This window comes from Sciurus vulgaris (assembly GCF_902686455.1).
Source record: "Sciurus vulgaris genome assembly, chromosome: 12".
In the NCBI taxonomy this organism is placed as follows: domain Eukaryota; kingdom Metazoa; phylum Chordata; class Mammalia; order Rodentia; family Sciuridae; genus Sciurus; species Sciurus vulgaris.
In genome coordinates this window covers 4,604,050-4,628,429 of record NC_136473.1, presented here as the reverse complement: position 1 = coordinate 4,628,429, position 24,380 = coordinate 4,604,050, and the positions used below count along the sequence as shown (strand labels likewise).

Here is a 24,380-nt window from a genome sequence, read left to right as displayed (position 1 = left end):
CATTCATGGATTTGATTTGCTCTTATTTTGTGAAGTGTTTGTAGATCTAAGTCCATGATGGATATAACTTTTTTCTTGTGCAGTCTTTGTCATGTTTTAGGATCAGGGTTGCAAATGGGCCTCATACAATCAGCTCAGAAAATCAGAGTTTAAGAATGGTACTCATGTTTCCTTAATTATGTGGTAGAACTGACCAGGGAGGTCACCTGGGCCTGGTCTTCTCTGTGGCAGTAATGCTTTTAATTACCATTTAATTTTCTTTAGTAAGTAGAGAGTTCATATTTCTGACTTCTGTGAGAGATGGTAAACTATTTTTCTAGGAAATTTCAGTATCAATGGAATGACTTTAATACCTTCTGTCTTTTTGAAGTTCATTATGTTATTCTCTAGATTATTTCTTCTTCCTACATTTTTGGGGTTTAATATTTTCTGTTATCTTCTTGAAATACTTAGGTAATTATTCAGTCATTCTTCGGCATTTAGGGCCAAAACCACTATGAACAATATTAACTGCATCTGTAATTTTAGATACATCTCATTTTTTCATTATTATCCAGTTTAAAATATTTTGGTTTATTTTTCCTTAAAATTTTGTCCATTTTTGACTTTACAAATTTAAAAGCTAAGTCATTAGATTCATATAAATTCATAATTAATTTATTTTTCTTATACGCTCATCATTTCATCATAATGAAATGTCCATTTTCATTTCTAGCGATACTTCTCACCATGAATTCTTTATCCGGTGGGAATATAGCTGAACCAGTGTTCTTTCTGGGCAGCTTGGCCATATGCACAACTTTGCTGACCTATTACTTTTACCCTTTGTGGGATATAATCTCAAGCTCTGCCCCTGGTAAACAGCATACGGTTATTAATGGTGTTCAATCAAGAGTCCAAATGCATGAATTTGTCCCTTCCATCACCCCCACTCCATGTTGGAAATGGCTCAAACCCAGGCCTCCAGCAAGTTAGTCAGTGCTCTATGTTGAACTACAACCCAGACCTGTCCATAAATTTTAACTGACATATTTTGTCCATTTTCATTTAATGTCGTTACCAACACGAGTTTGTATTTACCATCTTACTTGTATTCTATTTGTCTCACGTTCCTTTAAAAGTTCCTAAAATCTAATTTACATGCCATAAAGCTCTCTACCTTAAATTGCACAAATTCAATGTTTTAAATTTTATTTAGAGCTGTGAACCATCATGATAATCCAATTTCAGGAAAGATTCAGTGTCATGTATTCTTATTTTCTCTCCTTTCTTCCTCCTTTTACATTAATCATATACTGGGATATTCCATTTTTCCTCTAAAGGCTACTGGCTCTATTTTATTCATCTTTTAGTTAGTACCCTAGAGATTACATATGCATCTGTGGCATTAATAATGTAATACAAGTTAGTAACTGTACTATGTTCCAGAAACAGCTGGGACCTTGGAACACGTGTAAGGAGCTAAGGCCTTTCCTTCCATGTTCCAACCGCCCTGCGTCTCCACAGCACCACACATAAGCCCTACTTTCCCAAGGGCATCAGGTTTACTCAGACCATTTTATACCTCCCTGCGATTATGGACCCCCCAAGTGCTAAACTACCTCAGCTGTTTCCAAAGCCTCTGAATCCTTTTCTTTTAATTTTTCTTTTTTTTACTTAATTAACATTTATTCATAAGAGCATATTTTCTTCTTTCTCTCTTTTATTTTTTAAAAATTTTTATATGTTCTAATTAGTTATACATAACAGTAGAATGCATTGATGCATTTTGATAAATCATATCTAAATGGAGTATAATTTCTTATTTTTCTGATTATACATATATGCAGTCATACATGTACATGAGATAATAATGTTTCACTCTACTAGCCTTCCTACACCCCATACCCCTTCCCCTTCCTTCACTCCCCTCTAACCTAATTTTTATTTATTTATTTAGTATTTGCTTATTTTGGGTAATTTATCACCTCTTAATTAAATCCTTTTAAAATTTTCCCAGTTTGAGGGGCTGCTTTTCTCCACAGTTGGAATACTAGCTGGCTGCAAGCTGAAAATGAATTATTGGATTTTTTTTTCTAAAATTTTCAAATAAGGGTTTCATCCAAACAATAAACATTCAGAACAAATTCCAATAACTTTGGTTATAGCCTGTAGATTTCCTTCCCCCCAAAAAACATGTGTGTGATACATGGATTCCTTGGAACAAGACAGTTAAAGAAGTGACCCAATTGCCCAGTTAGCAAAGAATTAAATGAAAGCCACAATGTACACTTTCATTAAAACATCTGCATGTGGGCAAGCCAATTATATTTTAATAGGCAATCAGTTTATGCCTTGAAAGTAGACAGGGCAAGAAACAAATATTCAATTATAATTTGTTAAACTGACACAGGCATTGCATTGGTTACTTGGAGACTTGCTTTCCATCCCATAACTAGTATTCTCGTTAGTTAGCAAGCTACTTCAATTTTTTCATCTTTCCATCTGTTTTCAAATGGTAGAATTGGAGCCCCACTGAACCTCCAACAGGGGCGTCTCCTAAGAGCTCGCAGGTATCGGCTGAGTAATTTTAAAATGGAAAATGCAAAGTACTAAATTAGGACATACAGGCATAGCATTTATGTTAGGGAAATTATAAATAATTAAAGAGCATCTCTGTGTACTGGAATATTGAATTTGATTTCTATTTTAAACTGCATGAGACTGCAAAATCCTTCCTGCTATCAGTCTGAGAAAGAAATTTACCATAAATTTAATTAAGCAAATGAAGTCACAAATGTAAGTTCAGTAATTTGTTATGACTTTGGCCCAATTTTCTGGCTTTACTCTGGTTTTGTATTAACCAGGCAGAACTGCCTTATTTTTTAGATGTTGAACAATGAAGCAGATTTAGTACAGTCATCTTAGCAGTCTTCCACACTAATGCATCATACAACCTAATGCAAGGAAACACTTAGAATTTTTAATCACAATTTTGATTTTTTTTCCTCTTTTAAAATTTAAACCAGGCAACAAGGGACTAAGATCTACCACTTCCTAAATGACTGTTTTAGAACAGAACAGTTCTTATAATACTACTTAAATGCTATCTGAATTTGCCCAAACCCTCAGGAAAGCATGTATACTTTTACCTCACAGTAACTAATACTTTCTCAAAACACAGAATATGCTAATAAAGGTTCTTACATAAACTTCCAAGTTAACAAATTAAAGTGAATGGATACTAATAATATAGTAGCTCTCTCCCATGTAGGCTACTCATCAGAATTAATAAGTACCATTAAATACCACAAGTAATTTCATGTGGGAGAATCAATAGTCAAGAAGAGCAAGATCAACTGTGGAGAAAAAGAGCAACGAGGGAGGACAGCCTTATTACTAAACATTGAAACGTCTCTCAAATGTTAGATCATTAAATCAGGGCAGTTGACAATACCGCCATGCTTGTGTGACAGAATACTTAGTGCAGAGTAACAGCCTGCGAATGGGAGAGAATTGACTGTATGATTTAAAAGGCATCACAGCAAATATAAGGAAGGAAATCATCCGTCATGAATAATGACGGGACCGTGGCATAACCATCAGGGAAAATCAACTTAAATACGCACCTCAATAAACCTCAGCTCTACCACCAGTAACAGGCTTCGTACAATAATACACTCTGAAAGCACTTCCAGATCTACTCACTATGAAGCAGCTGGGTGAGAGAGAGATGCAGTGCCTTTAAAATGTAGACAGCCCTGTCCCGCAAGCCCTCACCCTCTCCCTTTCCATGGTGGGGCCTGAGGAGTGGGGCCTGCAAAGGAGGGTGGCGGGAAGATGAGTCACTCTGCCATCCAGAGGGCCAGCCAAGACTCACTGCCCACATTCACAACCGTGTGCATGGAGTGGGCTTCAAGAAGAGAGCCAGTAGGGTACTCAAAAGAGATCCAGAAATTTCCCTGAAGGAGACGGGCACTCCGGATGAGTGCACTGGTACAGGTGAGGCTCAACAGTGCTGCCTGGGCCACAGGAACAAAGACGGTCCCTGACTGTATCTGCCTGTGGATGTCCAGAGGACAAGGAGGACAAAGAGTCGCCTACTCAAAGCTCCAGGCTTTGGTAACTGTGTGCCCATTACCACATCCAAAAACTACCATCAGGGGGATGAGAACCAACAGCCAACTGCCAGGTCAACTGCAAAACAAAGAAATAAAACTAAGTACTTTAACAATTCAATGCAATCCCAGTGAGAATCCCAGCAAGTTATTTTGTAGAGATTTTGAAAGTGGATTCTAATATGCATACGGGAAGGCCAAAAAAAGAAAACAGGAATAACCAACACAATGCCAGAGAACAACGTCGAGGACTGTTACTACCTGACTTCAAGACTTGCTATGAAACTACACTATCAAGACTGTAGTGAAAGAAGATACAAATGATATACTGACTGCTGTTATACTGACCAACACTACAGAAAAATGTCAGAAATAGATCCACATAAACACAAAGCAAAAGCATCCAACAGAGAAAGAATGTCTCTTGGAACAGTTGGACATCTACATTATCGAATAATGAAAAATGAAGCCAGAACAAGAACTCAATCCTTTCACAAAAAGATCTAAATGTAATACACAACAGTGTAAAACTCTAGATAACACAGAAGAAAATCTAAGACCTTGTGAGGGGGATGACATCTTAGATATAACACCAAAATCAAGATGCACACATGACAAAGATTGACAAGTTGAGCTCCTTTAAAATTAAAAACTTCTGCTCTCTGACAGAGAGCAAATGAAAAGGGAAGCCACACCTGGGAGAGAATCTTTGCAAAACAGATGTACCCATTATTAAGGTGCCCACCGTATACAAAGAACTCTTAAAACTCAACAATAAGGAAATAACAGCCCAATTCAAAACAAGGCAAAAGAGCTGAATAGATACCTCACCCATGAAGACATGCAGATGGCAAATAAGCATAGGAAAGGATGCCTCACATCATGTGATCCACAAATTGCAAATTAAAACAAGCATGCACACCTATTAGAAGGTCTACAGTCAAATCAGTGACATCATCAAATGCTGATTAGGATGTAGATTAACAGGAACTCACATTCCCTGCTAGGTGGAGTGCACCATGGTAGACAGTTGGGCAGCCTCTCTTGAGACTAATCATACTCCTAACTCAGCACATGATCACACTCCTCAGGATTTATCCAAAGGAGGTGAAAACGTCCACATGGAAACCTGCACATGCATTTATAGCAGCTTTATTCATCAGCAAAACTTAGAAGCAATCAAGATGTCCTTCAACATGTGAGTGGATAATAAACTGGGCACAACCACACAATGAAATATTTTTTCAGTATAAAAATAAACGAGCTTTAGGGCTGAGGTTGTGGCTCAGTGGTGGAGCACTTGCCTAGCACATGCGAGGGGCTGGGTTCGATCCTCAGCACCACATAAAAACAAATAAATAAAATAAGGATATTGTATCCCTCTACAACTAAAAAAATTTTTTTAAATAAAAATAAATAAGCTGTAAATGCATATTGCTACATGAAAGAAGGCAGTCTGGACAGCCTAGGTACTGGGTGATTCCAGTACATGATGTTCTGGAAAAGGCAAGACTACAGAGAGCAGAAGATCAGCCATGTCCAGTGGCCGTGCAGGATCCAGAGTTGCCAAGGTGAAGCGCGGGACGTTTTGGGGGCAGTGAGACTATTCCCGAGGGTAGGGCAAAGATGCATCCATGTCGCTGTTCACTTTTCAAAGCCCACAGAATCTATAGCACAAAGAATGAACCCACTGTAAACCTGGAGTGTAGTTAATAATAATGTGTCGATAGTGACTCAGTGACCAGTGACGGTCCCCAGGCAGCACCCAGGGCAAGATGCGAGCAGGAACAAGCTGAGCAGACGGGGAGGTTCTGGGGAAACCCCAAGCTTCCCAGCCATTTTCTCGACACACAGACCTGTTCTAAGAAAGTGAAGAACATTTTCAGACCTTTAATTCTAATGTAAAGAAATGTATGCAATGCATGCCAAACGCTGCACTCTTCTCTGTCCTAGCGTCACACAAGGGACAGGTTTCTCTCTCCTCAGGGAATACAATGCTCTCAATAAATTCTTCTCTCAAGAAGACTCACTTTTTCCAAAACTATGGAAATCGGCACAATGCAATATCCCTCTGGCAGTCCCTTCAGTCAGAAATATTTACCCATATCTGCTAAAAACCAGTCCCGCTCCTCAGCATTAGTGGAATAGCAAGTGGACAGGAAGACAGGAAGCCCAGTCAGTCCTGGGTTTACACTGTGAGATGGGCAGTCATCTAACCGATAGGCAGTCCACCAACAAACCATTAACACCAAGCATGTCAGAGGGCGAAAGGGCTTTGAAGAAAATGCCAAGAAGGTAGGCAGGTGTCTAGCTGGGTGTGTGTGTGTGTGTGTGTGTGTGTGTGTGTGTGTGTGTGTGTGTGTGTGTGTGTGTGTGTGTGTGTGTTATGGGCAGCACTGTTGCATAAAGACTGGTGAAAGAAGGAAGCTTTCCACCAACTAGACAAGAGTATTTATCTTAAGAAAATAAAGTTAGAATTTTAAGAGAAAAAGAATTCAAGGTTCAATAGATTTCAAATATATTTAAATCACTGCTTAATTCCAGAATATCACAGATATGTACCATCTGATTCATGTTTGCTAATGTTTACACATGGAAAAAAGTTTTTTTTCCTTTGTAAACACAAAAGAACCTGAGAAAAATGTCCAAATTGAATGACACTAATCAAATAAATAAGGTATACATTCAAGATTCATAATCTAAAACAGTGCCTAACATGATGAAATTATATGCTGATTAAATCAGCCTCCTTATTGAGTTTGATGTTGGAGTCTCTGCAAACCATGTCATTTGAATGCATGGATTACGTAGGGCCTGAGCTGCTGAGCAGAAAGCTGCCTTTCCAGAAAGGGAGAGGCAGGAAAAGAGCCAGCTCCATAAATCCCAGACGTCTGTCTCCACCGCAGCCCTCGCCACGCACGCGGGTGCCCTTCAGGAGATTCCCATCCCAGCCACTGCTGAGCCACTGTGCCAGCTCCACAGTGAAGGGCAGATGCCCGCTGCCTGCAGAGGGTTAGGCAAGACCGCGGCTGATGTTCCACCCAGGACTCAACCGTCCACGACTGGCCTCCGCCTCGTCCCCAAAGCCGCATCTAACTAACAAACACAGCAACAGTGTGCAAGTTTCCATTGTAGACACCTTAATTTCTTCACTGTAGTAGCCATTCCAACATCTGGATGTATCCCATAATGTCATGCTCTATACCTTAAATACACACAATAAAACTCATCTTTTTTAAAATACACTTTTTTTTTTTTTTCTGGTGGGTTCATTAGCCCAGCCAGCTGAGAAACTAACTTCCAGTGACATACAGAACACCATCTATATCACAGAGAGGCATGAAGAAGATCCGTCAGCCCTCCCTCTGTCCTCATGCCACTTCTGTCTACTCTCATCAAGGAAAACAAACGGAAAGAACTGTCAGTGTAAAAGTCAGCCAGAGGAGACGCGGTGGTAACTCTCTCAGCTTTGGGCCACGGGCCTGTCTGCCCAAGAACTTGGACAAATGTCCTTCAGATGCAGTCACACCAAAAAGGTATCAAAACACCAGAAAATAAGGATATAAGTGAAACGCAAAGATCCACTTTTGGAACGATGACTACTGAAAACTCAGAAAGTCTTCAAAGAATCAAGTCTTCTTTATGCAAAATATGTCTGAATCTGTGACTTGGCAGGCACTTGAGAGAGACTGCAGTGAACGCCCACTGGCTTGCGGGAAGTCAGGTTCTGTCAGAGCATCTTTCAGGGACAAGATTCAGGACACTCTGGTTCCCATCTGGTCTTGCCAATGGATCTTCCTGAAGCTCAGTGCTTCCATGAGTGGCAGACAAATAACTGCATCCAGGGAAGCCACGTCCCAATCCATGGAACCCGAGAGCATGCTACATGAAAGCACTCGACTGGTTTTGAAATGGAGGATGGGCCCTGGAAAAGCCAAGGAAAGTGTTGTCCCCTGAGCCCTGAGGGTAGGTGCAGCCCTGGTGACGCCTTGATTTTAGCTCCTACAGAGAGCAGACTCGGGGGTCCAGAACTGTAAGATAATGAATTTAGGTTGGTATTGTATTTCAGCAGCCACAGAAAACCATGGCCAACGCTTTCAGATAACTGGCGCTCATGGTGGTGTCCATGGGGTGGCTGGTTTTTAACAGGAGGCTCAGAGTTTATTATGGTTTTCTCCAGAGGACGCGATCTGGCAGAAGTCATCGGGACATCCCTGCTGTCAAGGTTACGGAAGTGATGGCAATATGCCCCTGATGCCTCCTGTGCGGGGACCATTCTTCACACCTTGGTTATTTATTTCCCACACAACTCCATGAGAAGTTGAGGCCCAGAGAAGTCAAGTAAGTTGGCTTACATGACCAGGAATTCAGGGAGGTTAAAGCAGAGTAATCAGTCTTTAACTCCCCTGAGACATACCATTCTTCTTCCTGGCTCACCATCTGCTTTCACACGAACATCAGATGATCTGAGATGCACGTAACTTACCTGAAAATGGTGCCTCCGTGTTTATAAAGGTATTTGTTAAAAAAACAAACAAACAAACAAAAACTCCTGTTGGTGCTTCAATGTTTAAAAAATGTGTTTTCTAAAAAACATTTACATCTACATTTGGTTAGTGGCTTTTTGAATGCCCTGAGAGTACAGGCCTTGAAGAGATGAAGATCTTATTAGAATGACCCAAGTGCACCAAAATTCCACGTCCTACAGATCCTTAAAACTTAAGTTTGTTTCTGAGTTTGTGGCATATCTCAATTAATAGTCACCTTTGATTAGAAGAAACTATATTATTTAGAAATAAGAAACATTCTCACTGTCTTACTAAACAAGCCGTGTTAATTAAAACATAAAAAAGCATTTTAAAACCATCTCTGGACATGCCATTTTCACTGTCTACCTGGCCAGGTTTGCTTTCTACCAGAACTACAGAGAAGAGTCTAACAAGATCAAACTGCTCCTTGGAAAAACTTGAAATGATTTTTATATTAATAGTTATATTACTTCTAATTGTCTTAGAAGTGACTCTAAAAATTAAAAGAAAATTCAAAGGAATAAAAAGTTCTGCACATTCAATTCCTTCTTCATGCTAACACTAAAATTGTTTTACTATCCCTGTGATCATAGCTCATTGATGATAAAACTCACTTATTATTAATCTTTGTATCCTCGTGAAATATAATTTTCCTCATAAATGTTTAAAAAGTTCACATTAAGTGAATGATCAGAATTGAATTTACTCAGTATTAAATTCAATATTATCCATTTTATTGCATTCTGAATTTTATTGACCTTTAAAGCATCATTCATAATTTATATTAAACTACCAATACCCATAAGAAATTTATATTATAAATTAAGTGAAAGAATGACACAAATCACAATCGCCTGAAGAATAGATTTCAACCTATCACCTTTTCAGAGCAGGATGTGAGAGGCAGGGTGTGGCTAGTTTTGGATCAAGCTAAATACCCTAACAAAGGCACCCACAGTTAGGTGGCCACAAGCCAAAACCAAGAGAGACAAGTCCAAGTCCTACAATCCTCCCAGAAGCAAGTTAACCAAAATCAGGAACAGAGTCAATGCTGTTTTTAAATCATACTCTCCCAAATCAAACACACAAGCTATGTCATGGGGTGACTGATCACAAGCAATGCCTTTCAACAAAGAAACATTATCACAAACACTATTTGGAAAAGTAAGAATTTCCAATAAATCTCACAGCCTCCAAAACCAAAGCTCTTTCTGACACCTCTCACCTGACATCTCTGCTCAGATGAAATGGGATGTTTAGTCTGAACTAGGAGAAAGGCGTTCATCAACAACCTTGGAGAATCAACTGATAAAATAAATGCCAAAAACAAGTTCACAGAAATCAAACTTATTAACTAGAACACACACAGGAATAAGCAAATGCTATCCCCAATTCTGTACTCTAACAAGATCCTGTCACTGTTAAAGTGGCAAAATCCATGTGCTGGAGCCAGCTGCAAGACTGGGGCAGGAAGAGAAAAGGAGATTAGCCAAGACCCCAGAGGGGGAGGAAGCTGTCAGGCCAGAGAAAAGGCAGCCGGACTCAGTCACTGCAAAACAAATGAGAGGAACAGTAAGTTACAATAGCCCCTGGCTGATCCGCCGCAGCTGGGCTCACCGCTGCTCAGGTCCATGCAGCCGGGCCTTCCCCCGGCCACCCAGCTAACACCTGGCAGGGCAGGGCTGCAGGGCTGTGAGATGCCAAAGCCCCTGCTTTCAGCCCTACGCTCCCTTATAAACACCACGCAAAACAGATCTGAAACAAGAGACCCACAGAGGCACCCGCAGACCAGCCCTCAGACCACCAGGATCCAGGAGGACAGCAGTCACTGGCACCTGCAGCAGTCCAGGAACACTGGGCCAAAGAAGCGAGAAGCGCACAGCACACAGGCAAGTCCTCCTCGCTGCCCAAGGGCAGGCTCTCCATCCTCAGGACCCCTTGAGTCCTTGGACCAGCTGCTGAGACAGACACGCCCCAGCCTACTCACTGCTGACCGGCTCTGAATAAGAAGAGAACCGTCCATGACACACGCCTCTCTCAGGTCGAGGTCTCATCCACCCCACTTTCTCAATAAATGAAAATGTCCTGTAGATGAATTGTTTGGAATGTGCTTGGTGCCACAAAAGAAAAAAAAAAAAAAAAGAGAGAGGATCAAAGAGCAGTCTCTGGGCAGCAAACCTAAAGCAGGTAGTATTTTTGCTGCTTCGTCTTACACACTCTTCTTTTGTGACCCATGATTTTCATGATCTGCTTTCTTAGATTCTGTTGGAACCTCCTGCTCGACCTCCCTCACCTTATGGAAACCATGCTTCCTTCAGGGGCCCAAGATCCTGGGAGAAATGCTCCTCAACCCCAGAAAGTAAGGGCGCTGCTCTAACGGAAAACGTTTCCCCACACTGCCAAGGGTGTACATGCGGTGCATTATCAGCGCACTTTGAGCACTGCACAGAACCAGTATTGCTCATGAATTCACGAGGAACTCTAAAGAGCGAGGTGATTACGGGAGAGTGGGCAACCAGGTGGCACACAAGGTTTTCTTTGGTAACGGTTGATTTGTAAGGAGAGAATGGCATGAAGATTTAGTGTTTCTGTTGTGACACACGTCATCCTAGGAAATGGGGATCTTCACTCCAGAGAATCTACTGCACATAATTCATTAACTGAGAGACATCAATTTGCTTGACAAAAGGATTCATCATTATAGTACCACGAGGACTGTGAAGGAGACATCAGAAGACTCGAGGAGAGATGATATGGGCATCCAGGGAGTCCAAAAGATGATTCCCAAGAGTCCCAGCAGCATCCATGGATGGAACAGAACCAGACGGTGCACACTTTCATGATTAAAACGGTTGTTACAGTGGAAAACAGCATCCCTCATGGTAAGCGGTCACCAGAACACCCCCAGGTCCTCTAGGACACCCACGGATCACTCAGACCACAGCACTGTAGCTGAGAGCCACTCAGATTCGCTGGTACTTATGCCAAAGCAGTTGAAATATATTCTGAATATCACTCCTGGGTATGATCAAAACTGCTTAACTAAGAGAAGCTTTCTCCCCTAAAATTGTATACAGTTTTCCCAGGAGCTATTTGACAGTATTTTCTTCCTAAAAAACACCAGTAGTTAAAATAAGATTCAGTTCCATGAAATGCATTTCTTTCCTATAGTAGGTTTTCTTCAAATTATACATCCTAATTAGTGGCTTAGAGTAGCTATGCTGGGTTCTATAAAATGGTGTTCCACACATTCATGAATTACCACTTAATCTTTGATAGAAACTTTCCAGATAGAGAACTGAAAATTTAATTCAGCTAAATAAAAATATATGTGGATCCACAAATTCTAATAAATATCTTAAAAACATAATTCTTAAAATAGTATCTAAAATCACATCCTATTATGCACAGAATATTCAGAGCTTCCCTAGTATAATCTTATGATTTGGGTGAGATAAAAGATCTTTTCAAGGCTATTAAATTTAGCAAAAGCAGCTCAGCAATATAAAAATTAAATTTGGGGCAATTCAGGTAAGTTGGCATCTACAAAGATAGGTGAAATAGCAATACACATTGTTCTATACACTAATGTAAAAGAAAAAGTATTTTTCTTTGTAAAGACAGATTTGCATTTCAAAATGGATATAGGTCAGTGATATTTAAAAATCAGGAAACATTATCCCAAACAGAAATTAAACTGTTAAATTGGAAATTATTACTCTTTTTTAATGTTAGTCTACTCCACAAGTTTTGCATGAAAAAAATAGAAATTTTAAAAGAAATTTTGTATATGTTAATATAATAATTTCAAGCTTTATTATAAATGAAAATGGAAATTGAAATATTAAAATAAACACAATGTATTTGGTATTTTGTAAAATAAACTTTTAGTCTAATATCAAACAAAATATAACTAAAATAAAAAATAAAGTTTAGTGGTATGTTAAAATTTAATTTAGAATTAATGCTCAGCATGATTCAAGTCCTAACCTGTCACACTAAAATTTTTTAAACTATAGGGCTGAAAAAATAATGTTACAACACAATTAATCACTCATTTCTATGGAACCACGTATTATTAATCTCTTTACTTATCCCAACTAGAATAATGATTCAACAATAAGAGCAGCAATATGTAGATCATTAATGACAGAAGAAAAATTGGGGTTGTATTCCTGGAAATACTCCAGTTTATTAAACTGCACAATTGATAGCACCCAGAAGGCCCCTAAAAAATGAGAGAAGAAACAAAAATGTGACCATTATTTATTCTCCTGCTTAACTCTAAACTGTATGAATTGGCTAGGAATGGGTGTAGCCCTATCAGTAAGATCGAGTCTCGTGGAAAATAATTAAAGTAACCAGATAGACTTTTGAAGGACAAAATGTCTGCATTTGGAAACAGAATAAAAGTTCTAATTTTCAGGAGAAAATGATGAGCTATTTGCAAAATTACAACTTCATCACCTACAGTATGTAACAGTGCCATGAAATTTTACTCGCCATACAACAGCTTGGGACAAAGTCACACGGTGAAAGGCATTTGACAACGGAAGAACAGTCAATGACAAAGAGCCATGCACGAAGCAACTGTCGAAACAGGAACAGTCAGCGCTCTGAAGACAAGGAGACGCACAGGCGCCCGAGGAAGGCGCTTTGCAAACACAGACATGAGCACGAGGGCAGCCACACAGACCACACTGCACCTGGATTTCCTTTTTCCAGTTTAAGACATGATGGGGTGCTAGGTGAGCAGAAGGTCAACCCCACGGGAGTCCAAGTGAAAGCCATGACTTATCTCTGCAAACAAGATTCCCAGTACCCGTAAGAGTCACCATCCCACAGCGGCCGAGACACGGCAACACTGAGTCTGAAGTATACTTGCCCCTTCCGACTTCTCCACCGTGTTAGCCAGCATCTCCTGCAGGGCCCGCACAGACAGCGACTGTTCCAGCACGAAGGTGCAGATGGACAGGTCCGGGGGCACATTCTGCAAGGAAAGAGGGAAAGCTGTGAGTACGTCACCAGCGCCCAGCAGCCAGGCCCGTCCACCCTGGTGTCCTCAGGCTGCTGTCACGGGAAGGGTGGCAGTGCTTGCTACCTCTGCACTGTCCACTGCCTGTCACCATGATACACTGTCACTGCTGCTCTCATTCAACGCATTCTTAAACTCAGTAACAATAACTGGAGTGCGAACCCCAATACAAGCTGCGCTGGACCTTTGTCTATAGATCCTGTGGTTCTCTACAGTGGGACTATTATTATGTAATCATCAGTGGACAAGAAAACAGAGAGGTTAGGACACTTGTCCAAAGTCACAGAGTTAACAAAATATTCAAGCCAGGATTGAAATCTGGATTACTCCAACCCTTATATATTCATTGCTAACCTACCAAGCATTCTGTTGATTTAAAAAATAACATTTAAAGAACTGAGAAATAATACTTGCCTCAAATTAATATTATAGTTAAGCAAATATAAAATCGAACTGGTATGCAATGTTGATTTACAAAGCTTCACCTTATGTACAAAGATTAAACACTTTCCTCTCACTGGATGTCCTATTCTGCCTTTAACTTGGGGTGCAGTCAATGAGCTCCCCTTCTGCATGTGTGTGCTGCTTTATTTCTTCATTGATCATTTTCCCTTCTCCTTTTTTCCTTTAGTCCCATCTAATCAATACCCCATACAGTCTGGAAATCTCAAAAGGTGACTGCCAAAATGCTGAAGGAACCAGGATAAGAACTGATTGGTGAGTTAGAACTTGGGGTGAGCAGGATCCAGTAGGCACATGGTCCAACTGGGCATGAGCAGGTGCTTGAAGGAGATTTTCCTAACAAAAGAGCACTATCCACCCACTAAAACCAGAATAAAACCAAGATTGTCTTCTCCATAAAAGAAACATTCTGAGGATTAATCTGATGCATCCAAATTATAATGCTGCACTTATTTATTAAATTAAACCGCTACCACTGGAATGATTTCTTTTGTCATTAGCAAAGAATAATGCTCTATGGTTTGAAGGAAAAACAAAACACCAGGGTTGCAGAATGAATGTTAAAATGATTTTATGGGTCAATGAAGCACACAATCAGGCCACAAGGTCTGTTTACACCCAACAAACTTTGCAGGCTCTATTTTTTAATGAACTGTCCTCTGGACTTTCTCCCTCCTAGCCCGGCCTCTGTGCCTCAACCCCTCAGACCATCTCAGCCAGTGGCCCGGAGCTATTGCTATTCCCCTTCCCAGTCAACCCGACAAGCATTTTCTTTCCAAGATCCTGAGATAAAAGGTTGGAAGCCAGGAAAGGGACTCTCTTCTCTGAAATTTAGGAATAAATGCTCCTGAATTTAATTTTCTAAGGTATAACTATACAGACTACAGTCTTTCCTCTTCAGATCAAGACAAATGGGAAAAGAATCCCTTGATGGAAGTGCTTATTTCCTTCATATCCATGCCAGACACTCTCTGACAGGTAGTGCTGCCAGGAGGCCCAGTTACTAGCGGGGGTGCTGGTGAACTGACTCCGAGGAGGAGGGTCTGCCTGATGTGTAGCTTCTGCCCCTTCCTGTGACGTAGACACCCACCCTGCTGCTGTCACTCTATGGCAGTCTGTGAGTCAGCTCACAAAGCTGCCTGATATCTTTACAATCAACTCCCAGCATCTGCATAAGCTGTTTCCAATACGCCCTTGGAATGATTTCAGACCAACATTCATTAATTTCTTTGAAGTCAGCATATTAAGATAGCTAAGTGCATGGATTCTATAAACAGACCATCTGAGCAAGAATCCTGGCCTCGCTACTTATCAGCTGTTAACTTTTACAATTTATTTCCTTCCCTGAAAAAAAGAGCATAATAATCGTACCACCCTGTTGTTAAAAATAAATGAGGCAGTGTATGTGAAGAGACTATCACGGTGTCAAAAACACAGCGAGAATCCAAAATAAGCAAACGAGCATGGTTAGTCTCTCCAGGTGGGGCACATGAAGCACAGCTCACTCCTTAGCATTGGTTCTTACCTGCAGTCTACTTTGACAAACAGTAGAAAACACACATCTGTGATTACACGCCTGCTCGAGTCATCCAGAATGTTCTAGCATGGTCGCAGCACTTTCTAGTTGAACAATCATACTCTGGGGGTTTGTGAACGGTCCGTGCCTCGCTCTGTTTGAACTGTCCACGTATGGACGACCTGAACAGCTTCCAGTTTCCTCACGCTGTGGAACGAGTTCATCTGCCAAGCTCACTTCGTGCTTCCACAGTGACAGGCCTGCTGCAGGGACTCTCGGAAAGTGGGAGTGGGCAGGAAGCGAGCTGCCAGCAACCCTCAAAGGCAGTGCATCCTAGATGGCCTTCCAGCTCCTCTCTCTGGGCCACACCCTTCTCCCACATGAATGTAACAGAAGAGCTGCCAGTTAAAGGAGATGGTTTACCCCATCCAGCAGAACTTGAAGCCATACGTGCCCAAGCTTTGGGAAACTGTCCATTTTGCTCTCAGGAAAAAGGCTCCATGCATCCTAAGCATCAGAATCATTTCCATAACTTGGTGCCTTTGAAAGTCAACTATGAAATGCATTCCTCAGAAGGCACGTATACTCCTCCAAATAACCTTGACACGTTTACATTTATACCCACTGTGCCCTGATGCCTTGTTCTGCTTCCTAAAAATCAGGCTGGTCACTGGAAAATAAAGGGTCTCTTCATTAACCAAAGACGAAAACAGCTCCCAGCACCCGCACAGCAGGGAAGCCCTAACACCTGTGAACATCTGTGGTGGAAGCACCAACTCACCGGCTCGTACACTACATCATCTTTAGTGTTCAATTTTTTCTTTCAAGTCTTATTGCTGAGAAGTAAGTTTTTAGAACTTCACTTTGAAAGAACTCTGCTTGCCCTTTCTGTGAGCATGCTCCCAAGTCATCAAAGAAATCTTTATTGATGTGATGGGCTCTTCAGAATGCAGGGATCACAGCACAACATCCAGCTGTCACCAGGGCTGAGCATGCAAAGCCACTGCCTCGCAAGATGCACAGGTCACTGACTCTCAGTCACGGCGATTCTGGCTATGTAAATGTCCGCCCTGGGTGCCCAGAGGAACAAGCACAGAGATGTTCCTGCTTGCTGTACGGAGAACCCAGTTTCATCCAGATTGTGGACTTTGGCAAGAGCAACAACTTTAAGCTAGCAGTATGGCCACATGCCTCCACTTTTCAAGACACAAACCCGTTACCGTTCTCATTCTGGCAAACATCACGTAATCTTAGGAGGAGCAAAGTCTCTAGAGTAACCTCCAAGCGGCATCTGGCCTGCTGGCACTGGAGAGGCCATGTAGAAATCAATTAGGTTTCCTACTGAGGTATCCATCAAACATTTGGCTTCCACAGATGTGTCTGCCTAATTCACTTAAAAACCTATTGAAACATGACATTGCCTTAACTGAACCGCAACCAACAATCAGGACTGGAAGCAGCAGCAGGCCACCCCTCCTGCGCTGTGTAAAAACTGCGTACTCGTGAGCTACTGTTCCAGCTTCCCGAGGCCTTGGCGCACGTCCTTTTCCCCCTCAGCCTGAAATGGCCATCTCCAGGTCTCCAGCTATAAAAACCGTCCCACATTTTTAAATCACACATAAATGAAAACAAATTTAAAAACATTTTCTTTGTAGAGAAGTCAAACAACCCTGAAAATTGAGAAGTGACTTTGCAACTAATTACACTCATTTCAATCCCTGGAGGAACCGTTCAACTTGCTGGTGTCCATCTTTCCAAGCCTGTTTTTAAGACCTTTACGCAAATACACGTCCATGGAAATGCACAGATTGGGCTCACTTTGTACAAATTATAGTTAATTTACTAATATAATCCAGATTCCAGTGCCCATTAGTAAATGTGACTCTACTTCATTCCACGAGAATGCTGTAAAATCCAGAAGCACCGTACTCCCACTCAGGACTGGCCCACGTGTTCTGCTGTGTGACATAAGTTGTTCACTGTGGATCCCTCACCACCCCCTGGCAGCCTGGCACAGTGACTCACACAGGGAAACTGCTTCATATTTGATCAATTGACCTCAGAGTATACATTCATCTATTTCTGGAAAATTACATAAATGTGAAAATAGGAAGTCACAGCCCCCACACAGACCCTACTTTTGGTTTTAGTAAATCTAGCAGCTTTTTATTATATTGGCAAACAAGCCAACTATTCACACTGTCTTTCAACTGCACACCAAGCAATCCCCAAGGTGACACAGAGATATCTCAGAGTGTTTGTAAAATTAGCAATGTGTAAAATTTTGATAGTTAGACAGCATGAAGCAAAAGAGAAGGGGCTCAGGATTCAGGTAACTAGCCAAGGGCCTTTCTTGAAGTTAACCTGGGTTTCCTTATCAAGTGGGAAAATACTTATCTACATCCAAGAATCAGTAAGAGTCAAGTAAAAAAAAGCAATGCACTATAAACTGGAAAATGCCAATAAGATAGGATTTTTTATCTGTCCTCTCTAAGAAAGCCCTAAATTAAATCGAAAGCTCAAACTCTCAGATGTAAATGAAGAGAAACACGGTGGGAAGAAACCATCCAGCAGAACACAAGGGAAATCTTCGTTCACTGTTTTAATTCTTTTTATTTCTTCAAGACTTCAAGTCTCAATATTCTTCATATTCACAGTCTGGACGTGTTACGTCCAGTGCTTGGCATTGTTCTGTGGGTGTCCCCAGTTCTGGGTGACTGTCCTACTCTTGTTCTTTTTCTCTTCGTCCCACTGTACGATAGAGGTTCACATGACAGCCTCTGAAAGGCCAAGACCTTTCCTGTGTCCGTGAATCCCTCCAGGTCCTGACAGGAGCCCGCGTCTAACCAGGTCGCCGTCCTTTGAATCTTCAGAAAAGGTCCAGCACTCCCTGCTCTTGGCACTCCTGAGGACTGGAGGTCCAGGTGTGAAAGGATGCGTCAGGTGTGAATTGGTGACAAGGGGCACAGTGCCACCTGAAAGGGCACCGCTGTGCTCAATGCAGCAGTTTAGCACGTAATTACGGAACCCCAGGTGATTTAATGCAGTTGCACACGGCTCACTCGAGTTCCTGTGGCTCTCAGCATCCATCCATCATTACCCCCTTTGCACGGAATGGTACATAGACACACCCAGCTGTCTTATTTTTACAACCCTTTACAAATTCAAAGACCCAAATGCGACAGTACAAAACAAAGAAGGACCCTGGTTTCATGCTCCATCCTGGAATGACCTCACTCAGTGTCACAAGGTGACATTGTCTCAGATCAGATCTATTCCCATACATCTTGCGTGGGAACCACAGTGACGGGATTCTGAAAACAAAACATGGGGAAACCAGAGAAGAGGCTTCTCCTCCTGTGAACTCAGCTTCAAGATAATACGTAGTTTCTTAAAAGTGGCCCATGCAAAGCAGCAGTTCAGCTCATGCCAGGCTGGCTGAGTCCTACCCTGTGACGCGGGTGATCCCATACCACACACCACCTCAACCACAGTGAGACATCACCCTTCAGACTCTGGGGAAGACCCACTCACCTCAGCTTCTTTTAAAATACGTAATGTCTTGTCACCGATAATCATCTGAGAATGACATTCTGAGAAGCTGGGTTCTAAGAAGAGAAGTCTATTTAAAAATTACCAAGCTTCAACACTCAAGGAGTGTAGATTGGCTTGAATAAATTACAGGAATAAATGAGTACACCATAGAAGCAAAATAATTAATGGAAACATCTGAAACACTGTGCAGTTCAAGCAGTCATAAGTACTGGAGAACAGTTCTACTCTCTGCTCAAGAGAGTCTTCTAAATGAGAGCATATGTAGCAAGCATCTGGCATTGTCATACTAACAAAGGTGAAGCAACAGCAGAGACAGCAATGTGGCCCAGATACTGGGTGCGTATTAGAATCGGTGAGATCTCAGCTTTGCCCTCTGCAAGAGCCCAGTGAACCAAAATTCATGAACAAACTTGGTAGTGTCTTTAGTGGACATTTTTGATTATCAACAGCACGTCTCCAGGGAGTTCTGTGAAAAGGAGTTCTAGAAAGAATCCATTCATAGGTTCACTGCCTACAAGAGAAGCAGAGACCCAGGTATTTGTCACAGTAACCAGGTCAACATAACCACCTGTAACATGGCCTGGACCCTAAGAGCCACAGTCCCTGGCCTCATAATCTGCATAAAGGGGGAAGAGTTCATGCAAATACACGGGTGAGGGCAACCCAACAGATTCTACCTTGTCTGGAGTTTCACAGAAACTCTTCTCTCGAGAGAGAAGTCATGGCTTCCACATCGAGCTGCATAAGAGATGAGACAAAGTCTAATGTAATAAACTATGTTCAACAGTGCAGATTTACTCAGACACAACCATCTCATTCTTTGTAGGCAACACATTCTACAAAAAATGTGCTAGATTAACTTTGTCCGAATTAACTTAAAATGGCAAAAGCTAACTATTCTGTCTGAACAAACCAGGCCAGAATCAAGCCAGAAACATCATTTAGAACCTCAGAACCATAAACTGAATGCAGGCTCAGAGAGACTCTCCACGTTGGAATTCTCACTAGGAATGAGGCTAGTGTAGAATTTCAAGAATATAAAAAACAATCCTCTACACAGTCATGCGCCTCAGAATGGCTGCATCACCATTAACATAGTCTGTGGGCTAGGTCCTACTCACCACAACCCCACAGACTAAGTCCTATGAATCCCACTTTAGAAATGAGAAATTGGTCAGTCAAAATGTAATGACATGTCCCAGGCAGAAAGCCACAAAGAGGCCTGTGCTTCATCTAAAGCCCATGCCACACTGTCCCACTCTGGGGCACATCAGCCTGGCTCCTGGCTGTTTTGAGATAAACTGGACAACTGATCAAAGAGCCCCCCAATGTGACAGAAGCCTGCTCTAAAGGAACACTCAGTGTCACGAACCCCAGCTCCAAGGGCACCTTAGAAGCTGGTGACCTGACTGGAGTCCCCCTAGGAGCACTCTAGCAATAACAAAGAGCAGGAAAGCACAACATGGATTTATAGTGAATTTATTTGATACGGGGGCCTTTCCCTTACAGTCTACAGAGAGCCACCTCTTCGTGGAATGTGTAGTATTTTCTGGTTGAAGCTTCTTGAGAAGGATAGAATGAGATATGTAAGTCGGGGTAGATATGTTAGGTTACGAGCCCAGAAATGTCACGAGGAATTCCAACTACACTGACTCGGACTTCACCTTAGAGATCTGGGTGTGCTGTAGAGTCTCACTAACCCGTACAAGCTGTAAATCCACAGCTGAACCTAATGAAACACAAGTAAGTTCAAGGACTCAAACATTCCATCCCACCACTCCACAACCTGGCTCAGAAGGTGTCTGTGGATGACACAAGGAAGCCACAGGGTGCTTTAGGACAATAACTCTAGCAGCTGGTTCCAGGATGACTTAGGGCCATGACAGGATGCTTTTTTAAGTCCCAAGATCAATTCAGGGCAGATAAAAAGGTCTATGAGATGCTTTTTGTTTAAGAGATCATGGCGATTTCCCCCAAAGGCTGAGGGAGGAGGTAGGTATATCCTCTTCCTAAAAACCAAGCTGGATGAAATCAACAAGAATAACACTTTCCGAGCTGGGGAGGTAACTTACAGCATGCAGAAATACGAGAGAGTCCAGCTGAACAAACGGCCGGACTTCGGGCAAGAACACGGGGTCAGCAACGTCCTGGCCCAGGCCGACTCCATCTCTCCCCAGCTCACCTGACTGAAGCTTCTGCCAGAACATGGCACAGACTTGCCTGTGCGGTCCAGCAGCCATGCCGCCCTGGCAAAGGGGTGCCCGCTCAGCCTGGACTGCACCCTGTACCATCACAAAAGTGACGACAGCTCCACTAGCTGACTCCACACACCGACTGAAGCTGCATGTGCACAAGAGACACACGGGACCTGAGGGGAGCACTCTGGGCATGCCTGAAGGTGACCAAGACGGCCCCCCACGCTTCCCACCCACACGCTCCACGTGTGCTGGATGGGACAGATAGGCGGTCAGAAGAGTGGCCCCACACCCCAGCTAGTTTTTGTTTTTGTTTTTTAATGTAAAGGCTACTCCATGAAATTAACCTGTAGAAACATTCCAGCTGAGGATTCATCCCAGACTGGCAGGAAACTGGAAGTGGGGGAGAATCTGAATAGAGGCTACAGGGAAGTTCAGACCCAAGGGCTAAAAGGGCACAATCAGAAGGCCACAGGCCAAACCAAAAGCATTGGCACTTTTTCAGTATCTGAGTAGAAGATATTTAGACTCCTTGCTCTGGCACTTTTCCAATGTCTGTTTAGCACAGATTTTGACCAGTAGCCTTAACCTGGTAGCCATATCAAACCCTGGACCCACACACCTAAGTGGTGACCTATCAGGTCCCCTCTCACTGACCGAGAGTTCTGCTTCTTCGCTTCTCACCCAGACACATCCTACTCTTCCCACTCTTGTCTTCTGTTGTCCATTAATTTCATTCTTCAAATCTGTAAGACAGGAACCTGGAAATAAATGGATGGTGAGCGGCTGAGGTCTGCCGCAACACCAGAGGACAAAGCCCACCATGGAGAGGTACTCCATGCTACTGCAGCAGAGGCAGAGAAGAATACAGCTTTGCCAGCTGCAACCCACAGCTGACCCTGGCAGGCACTGCCCTGCTGTGGCGAGCTGCTAGCACCAAACAGAGCTGTTTGGCCATAGAGAGCTGTAACGTACGTGGACCCTCTCTGCCAGCAGAGGCAGAGCATCTGGTTTTGTCTCAAACTCCAGTTTCAGTGTGGACATCTTGCTATCCAAAGTGTCTGAGCGTGGCCTCTGTACAAGCACTGCCTGACTGAGCTCTGCAGAAACAGGAAGCACCTAGAACAATGGCCTTCAAACCAAGAAGAAAAAAATTCCAGCAGGGACATTAGTGACCTCACATCACAGGGAGGCATAGCTCAGAGACTTAGTCCAGAAATTTCACTAAACAAGAAAAAATACAAACAGAACTAGCACCACATCCTTCAGTTGGGAAGTAACAGAATTCAGAGTTGCTACACTATCTGAAATTCACAGTTTTGACCAAAAAATATGATGTCGGCAGAGAAGAAAAAAAAAAAAAAAGCAATTTAGTCAGTTTTCTCGCTGCTGTGACTCAAAGGCCTGACCAGCACAAATGTAGAGGAGGAAAATATTTAAGGGCTCACGGTTTCAGAGGTCTCAATCCATAGATAGCAGACCCCATTCCTTGGGGCTGAAGGTGAGGCAGGACACCATGGAAGAAGAGTAGAGCAGAAGGAAGCAGCTCACAGGAGGATCAGAAGCAGAAAAGAGAGATTATACTGGCCAGATACAAATATATACCCCAAAGCCACCTCTAATTCCCACCTACTCCAGCCACACCCCACCACTTCAGAGACCACTCAGTTAATCCCTATCATGTCTCCTCTGAACCTTCTTGCATTGTCTCACACGTGAGCTCTTGGGGGACACCTCACATCCAAACTGTAACAACAGGAAAGTATAACCCATACTGGGGGAAAAACAGTCAAGAAAAACTGTCTCTGAGGTTTGTCAAGCAAAACCTTGAAAGTAGCTATTATAAATAAATTTAAAGAATGGAAGAAAACAGCTAAGGAAAGCAAGCAAGCAAAGCAAAGCAAAACATTCTTAAAGAATTAAAGGGAAGTAAGACAACAATGAACCAACAAACAGAAATCCTCAACAAGGATAAAGAAATCACAAAAAGAGAACCAGATGCAGAATCTGTGCTTGAGTATAATATATACTAAATATGCTGAAGGTACTCACCTGCAGATTTGAGAAGAAATGATCAATGAATGTAAAGGTAGATGAATAGAAATTACTCAAACCGAAGTACAGAGAAGGAAAACATGTTGAGAAAAAGGAACAGAAACCTGTGGGACAGTATCAACCTCCACACTATGCATGTATGTGAGATGCAGAATAAAAGAAAGAAGGTCAGAAGCACAGCCAACTTCAGGAGTGATAAATACAAAGATATCCACACCTGGACATGTCAAACTGTTGAGGGTAAGACAAAAAAATAAAATAAGCATTTAAAGGATCAAGAGAGGAAAGCGTATGTATCACATGTATTAGAGAATCAATAGGATTAACGGTCAACCTCTCCTTTGAAACTAGGGAGGACAGGAGGCAGTGGAAGGGCACATTCCAAGAGCTGAAAGGAAAGAAAGAAAAATCAACTGAGAATCCTATACCTAGCTAAACTATCTTTGAAACAATGAAGGCAAAATAAAGACATCCCTAGATAAATAAAGTCTGACAATTTGTTTTTAGCATGTTGCCTTCTAAGAAACACTAAAGGAAGTTCTTCAGGAGCTTCTTTTAAATACAGAGAAAGAAATGGAAAATAGGTGGACTGACATAAAAGACTCTAGAATTTTCATACAATGTCTTTAGAAGATATAAGAATGTGTAAATGAACAGCTGAAACAGTGTTAAATAGAAATAGCATTAAATATTGAAATGTTTCAAATAGTGTATTATTAGGTTTGGAATCTACATAGGTTTAAAATATGACAATATACAGATGTATACAACACAAAAATTGCACAAAGTAAGGTATACGAAATGGAAATAGGTTAAGCAAAGTTATATATTTTACTGGAATTAAATTAGTATTAATCAACTATAAAGTTATGATGAACTAAAATCATGCCTATCGTAATCCCTGGAGTACATAGGGATTAAAAACAAACAAAAATA

The 24,380-nt window shown here is 41.9% G+C and overlaps 1 protein-coding gene across 3 annotated transcripts in view; it reads right to left on the bottom strand.

Annotated features, from left to right (window-relative positions):
- RYR2 (ryanodine receptor 2) overlaps window positions 1-24,380 on the bottom strand; it is a 609,490-nt gene that overhangs the window by 372,200 nt on the left and 212,910 nt on the right. For all 3 annotated transcript variants that reach the window (XM_079107027.1, XM_079107029.1, XM_079107028.1), the window contains exon 3: window positions 13,508-13,616. In XM_079107027.1, the coding sequence (XP_078963153.1) occupies window positions 13,508-13,616 (109 nt within the window). The remainder of the gene's footprint in view (window positions 1-13,507; window positions 13,617-24,380) is intronic.